The sequence below is a fragment of the Onychostoma macrolepis genome, chromosome 09 (assembly GCF_012432095.1).
Source record: "Onychostoma macrolepis isolate SWU-2019 chromosome 09, ASM1243209v1, whole genome shotgun sequence".
NCBI lineage: Eukaryota > Metazoa > Chordata > Actinopteri > Cypriniformes > Cyprinidae > Onychostoma > Onychostoma macrolepis.
In genome coordinates, this window is record NC_081163.1 from 1,984,662 (window position 1) to 1,990,490 (window position 5,829).

General features: G+C 40.5%; 1 protein-coding gene across 1 annotated transcript; it reads right to left on the bottom strand.

Annotated features, from left to right (window-relative positions):
- Positions 1-251: 251 nt before the first annotated feature.
- On the bottom strand, positions 252-5,274 carry LOC131546819 (nuclear factor 7, brain-like). Its single transcript, XM_058786821.1, has 6 exons — positions 4,879-5,274; positions 3,762-3,857; positions 3,288-3,518; positions 3,178-3,200; positions 2,978-3,096; positions 252-1,220 (listed from the first exon to the last, which is right to left on the bottom strand). The coding sequence occupies exons 1-6, from the start codon at positions 5,272-5,274 to the stop codon at positions 736-738; spliced, it is 1,350 nt and encodes a 449-aa protein (XP_058642804.1). The 3' UTR covers positions 252-735.
- Between the last annotated feature and the right edge of the window lie 555 nt (positions 5,275-5,829).

Below are 5,829 nucleotides of genomic sequence, written 5' to 3' on the forward strand. Positions count from 1 at the left end.
AAAAAATGACTGAGCTGCACCCATTTGAAGTCGATATAGTCAGCAAAGTCAATTTTGAGAAAAATTGCGTTAAAGTAAAAATTCCTTTAGTGTATTCATTACAAATAAATTAAATATTAAAACTACAAAAGCAGTTCAATCAAGAGCAGCGAGTGATTACCTCTTTTCTTTTATTGTTAGATTAACATTAATGAGACAGACAGTCTATATATTAAGACCTGCTCTACGGATCTAATATAAATGTTACACATAAGATGTTTTCCCCCAACAGTTCCCCAAACATTCACTTAAGACATAAATTATATTTGAGTGAATAATTAAATACTGTAATTCTGTGTATATGTGAATATTTTTTTTACCGGGATCGCGTGCTGCCAGGAGTGCCTATATGCAAGCTTCGGATGACAGCGTGAGAAGTGAGTGGAGAAAAGGTACTCTTCTCAGAAAACATACAAATAAAGATGTTTAATTACTATTTGGAGCATTGGGATCACCTTACGGGGGCTTAATGAACTAATTTTTGTGAAAACCTCAAATTCAACATTTTTCCTTTTTTTTTTGCCTTTAGCTCAAAATTAGCCCATGCGCATTCACATTCATTTTGCCAGCACAGGCCACAATTATTCATTAGTTTCATGTTGAACAAATATTAAAATTGTGATATGGATTAAATATTGAAAACATGATGAGTGTCAAAAATGAAAGCAGGTCGATCCAGACCTACAGGTGTAACGTTTACTGACTATTAAGCGGTAAGATCCTCAGAGGGTAACAACAGAACAATGGAAAGAGTGTGTCAGTGAAGGTGGTTGTGAATGTGTGTAGATGTGTGTTAGTTACAGGATCAGAGAATGACACCGTTCCTCTGTCATAGTCCAGATACACTCTCACACGCTCAAGTTTCTGTTTAACAGGAAAACCAGCCTTTTCAGAACATCTATGTTCCACACACCAGACATCAGTGTTAAAGAAGTCATCTCTTTTCCTTTGGTTTGATGCTGTAGTTACTCCAACAATCCAGCACGGAGTCTCTTTAACCTCCACATCCCAGCAGTGTGTTCCTGAGTTAAAACCCTCTGAACCCAGAACACAAGGATAAGAGTCAAATCTCTCTGGATTATCAGGAAGCAGTTGTTTGTTCTCGCTGCATCTCACACTAGTCAGGTCATCAGACAGGACGAGATCTAGATTTGCAGTGTTTGGATCCAGAATCACAGGAGCTGATGAGACACAATCAACAGCTGCTTTTATTCTGATGTTCATAAAATGATCATAGAGGGAAAAGGTTCTGAAAGCAAGCTCTACACCCTACCAGTCATCTGAATTCCTCCGTTGATACTAAGAACCCTAGATTAACCTGGTTCCATGCACAGATAATAAAATCTGGTGAAGGTATTGGGAGTAGCCCAGCTCACAGCTCTACATATATCTGCTAATGAGGCACCATTCGCTAATGCTGAAGAGGCAGTGACACCCCTGGTCGAGTGCACCCCTCACTCCCAAGGGGCATATACCAAGAGAATTGCATCCACAATCCAGTGAGATATTTTCTGTTTGGAGACAGCCTTCCCCTTCTGCTGTCCTCCAAAACAGACAAAGAGCTGTTCAGATAACGTGAAACTCTGTGTTAAAGTCAAAATAAATTCACAAAGCATGGGCACAAAAGAGACAAGGCTGAGTCTCCTCATCAGCAGGTATAGCTTGCAAGGTTACCACCTGATTCTTAAAGGAGGTAGTAAGAAGCTTAGGCACATAGCCGGGCCGGGGTCTCAGGACAACATGAGAGTATGCATGTCTCATTCACAGAGAGAGTTTGTAGATACCCCAACCTCTTGACAGAAGTAAAGTCGGTCAGAAGGGTCGTCTTCATGGAGAGGGCATTGAGCTCGACTGACTCCAAGGCTCAAATGGATCTCTCTGTAAGGCCTGAAAGACCACTGAGAGATCCCAAGAAGGGATGAGGTACAGTCTTGGAGGATTTAATCTCTGTGCACCTCTCAGGAATCTAATGTTCAGTGTTGTGATTTGCTGCTATTGCAACCATGTTAACCTTCAAGGTGGATGGAGTTATGTGCCTTTCCAGGCCCTCTTGGAGGAAGGAAAGCACTGACCCAATACCACATCTCCAAGGGTCTTCCTCCCGGGAAGAACACTAATTTATGAACAAGCGCCACTTCAGAGCATATAACCACTTTGTAGAGGGGGCATTAGATTGAGTAACTGTATCTATCCCTGCTGGTGATAGCCCTCTGAATTCCTTCTTGTCCCAATCAAAGACCATCCATGGAGGTTTCAAAGGTCTGGGCACGAGTGCGAAATTGTGCCTCACCCCTGAGAGAGATGGTCCTTCCTCAGAGGAATTCGCCAGGGAAGGGCAGACACCATCAAAGTGAGCTCTGAGAACCAGGTTGGCCCAATATGGCGTGACCACAATGACCTGTTCCGCATCTTCCCTGATCTTGCACAGCATGGGTGTAATGAAGCTCACTGGGGGAAATGTATATTTGCGTAGGTCCCTGGGCCAGCTGCATTCGTACCGAGGGGGGCCTCGGTTAGGGAGTACCACAGAAGACAATGGGGGGATTCCTGAGAAGCAAACAGATCTACCTGTGCTTCACCAAATCAACTTCTAATCAGCTGGATCATCTGGAGATAAAGTCTCCACACTCTTCTGAGCATAACCTGTCGTGTGAGTGATTCCACTGCGAGATTGAGGACACCTGGAATGTGATTGGCTCGCAGAGACTTGAGCCACTGCTGACTCCAGAGGAGGAGATGGCAGGTGAGTTGTGACTGTTGCTGTTTTGTTTGTCCATATCAACATGTGCTTGCTTTGGATCAAAGTTTGAAACCTCCTCACAGCTAGAAACACAGGCAACAACTCTAGGCAGTTGATGGACAGAAAGGGAACTGTAAATATTCCCTCATGCATCATTTCCAGTGTATGTGTAACAGCACAGATCTTCTCCAGACTCACTGTTTTGGACGATGTCCTGCATCTTCTTCCAGACTCTGAAGGGCAGGTTGCCCAAGTATCGTGGCACATGAATCAAAGCTCCAGAAGGCGTCTGTGGATCCGGCTGTGAGATCTGGACTCTGGAAGAACATTCAGGATCAGAACTGCAGTGGCTTTGGCTTCAGAAGCAGAGAGACCAGAGACACCAGCAGATCACTCACCTTTCCATCGTGACTGGAAACTCCTGCAGAACAAACACACCATTTATCAATCAAGAACTCAATCAATCATCAAATCAATCAATCAATCAATGGATGATCTGAAATCAGACCTTTAGAAAGCAGACATCATTGGCTTTCATCATCTCCTCCGTGTCTTTGATTGTGTGTGAAAGAGCTGAGATGTGTCTGTTCATCTCCTCCAGCTTCTCCTTCATCATCTGCTTCTTCTGCTCCTCTTCCTCTCTCAGTGCAGTGATTGTAGCTTCTTCTTCGTCTCTGAGAAACTGATGAAGCTTCTCAAACTGCTGTTTAATCTGACGCTCTGTGTGCTCAGCTTGAGACTGAAATCAAATCACATTCACTTCAATCATCTCCATCAACACACATCAACACATCACATCATTCAGATCCAAGAGAAACTCAGACACCCGACAGATAACAGATCCAGAAGCAAATTGCTGCTCATCATTTACAAAAAAAAAAAAAATTCACCTGGAATCCATTATATTAAATATAACAATTCATAATTGTGTTTAGTCATCCTGTGCCTGTACTGAGAATCACTTTTGTTTCTGTTTCCTCACCTTGATGTGTTCAACTGTTTTCTCAAACTTTTCTTTAATTTTTTCATTGTGTTGAAGTTTCTCCTGTAAGGACGTCAGTGCTGTATTGAGCTCCTCCTAGAATTGAACAAAATAAAAATAAATAAAACACCAGATTACAGTGAAGAGATGAGAATACAGTGATCATACAGTGCAGTGAAAAAGTATTTGCCCTGTCCTGATTTCTTTTGTTTGTGTGTGTGTGTGTGTCTCATACTAAATTGATTCAGAAATCAAAACCAAACCAAAACAAAAGCAACCTGAGTAAATACAAAATACACTTATAGTTTTTTTTCAACAGCATAAAGATGGTTAAAGTTCTTACAAAGTAACACACTATGCCAAAGGTAAAATAAATTCTAGAAATGATGAAGAAGGAAGTGATAGAAATATATCAGCCTGAGAGGGGTAAAAGAACATTTTTAAGGCTCTTGGACTCAAAGAACCACAGCAAGAGCCATTATCTACATGGAATAATAAACCTTCACAGAACTAGCTCATCCAAGAAGTCACAAAAGAGCCAAGGACAACATGGAAGAAGCTGCATTTTCTACACCCGACGAGAAAATCCTAAAAGAGAATGCTTGATCTTCAGTCTGTAAATTGAAGTTCAACTGGATTGGATTATGCAGAAAGACAATGAATAAGTCCACTTCAAAAGGACTCAAAAGAGCAAAATTAAAGTTTTGGAGTGGGGTCTAGTAAAAGTCCTGACTTGAACCCAATTGAGATGCTGTGTCAGGATCTTAAACAGGCAGTTCATGCTCCAATGTGAAGCATGTGGCTGAACTAAAGCAGTTCTGCAAAGAAGAGTGGGCTGTTTCGTTGCCGTTATTGCTGCTAAAGGGGGAAATTCATTTTTACATGGTTGGATAATGTGTGCTTATTCTGTTTTGTACTCAAATTGCCTTTATGTTGTATTTTGAAGATCTAAAACTATTTAGTTTGAGATGGGCAAATACATTGTCACAGCAGATAATATTTCATATGAATTTGAGTAAAAAGTCAGAGAGAAATATTAAGTGCATGAATGTGATGATATCTGTGTTTACAATGACTTATAGTTCTTTACATATTAAATAAGAGACATTTGTCCTACCTTATATGATGAAACCACTTCTCTTATTGGTCTGAATTTGTGATTGTCGTGTTGTTTTGAATCTCTGCACACAACACACGCAGGCTGTTTGTCCTCCAGACAGAAGAGTTTGAGTTTCTCACTGTGTAAACTGCAGATCTCCTCAGATCCTGATGAACAGCTCTCATTTCTCTCCTTCAGGAACGACTCACACAAGTTTTTTAATGCAAGATTAACTGGAGGAAACCTTTTTGAGGATCTTCTCCTGCAGACAGGACACTCCTGAGTTTTCTTGATTCTCCAGAACTGTTGAAGACACTCTTTACAGACACTGTGACTACATGATAAAAGAACAGGAGCCTTGAAGATTTCACAGCACACGGGACAATTATAGTCATATTCATCTGATGAAGCCATTTTCACAGTTTGAGCTCCAGCAATCTCAACTTTACTTTCACTTTCTGAACGACGGTTTCAAACATGAATAACCACGAAAATCACAAAGATCTGCTGTCTGTCCAGAAACAAACTTTTTTCTTCGTTGTCCACCGATGGCTGATTCTTTTTTACTTTTTCTCAAAGAGAAGAAAATCAGCATGACAAAGGAGAAATAACATGTCAGTCTTTTCCTAGTAAATGTTGTAAGAGGGTGGAGTTTCTGATCACCTCGGGGTGTTTAAACAGCTCTAATGACAACATCAGGATTTCTTTAGGTTACATTTGAATAACATGCATTCAAAATTCACTTGCATTGAAACTTTCTCAAGTATAATGCAAGAAAATTTTAAATTGCACACAAGAGAACAGTGAAAAACACATAGGGGTGAATTAAGGGTGATTGGGACAGTTTTTGAATTTCCACCTTGTGCAAGGTTTCTTGCCATAATTTAAAAACATCAGCCCAACACATGATATATTTCTGTAATACTGAAGATGTTAACTACAAATTTGAAGAGGAAAAAATGTTATATT

Excerpts from the sequence above, each read along its gene's own strand:
- LOC131546819 (XM_058786821.1), bottom strand. The coding sequence starts at position 5,274 with ATGGCTTCATCAGATGAATATGACTATAATTGTCCCGTGTGCTGTGAA. Across the intron at positions 3,858-4,878 it reads AAGTGGTTTCATCATATAAG|GAGGAGCTCAATACAGCACT; the intron begins GTAGGACAAATG and ends GTTCAATTCTAG. Across the intron at positions 3,201-3,287 it reads ATGATGTCTGCTTTCTAAAG|GAGTTTCCAGTCACGATGGA; the intron begins GTCTGATTTCAG and ends TTTGTTCTGCAG.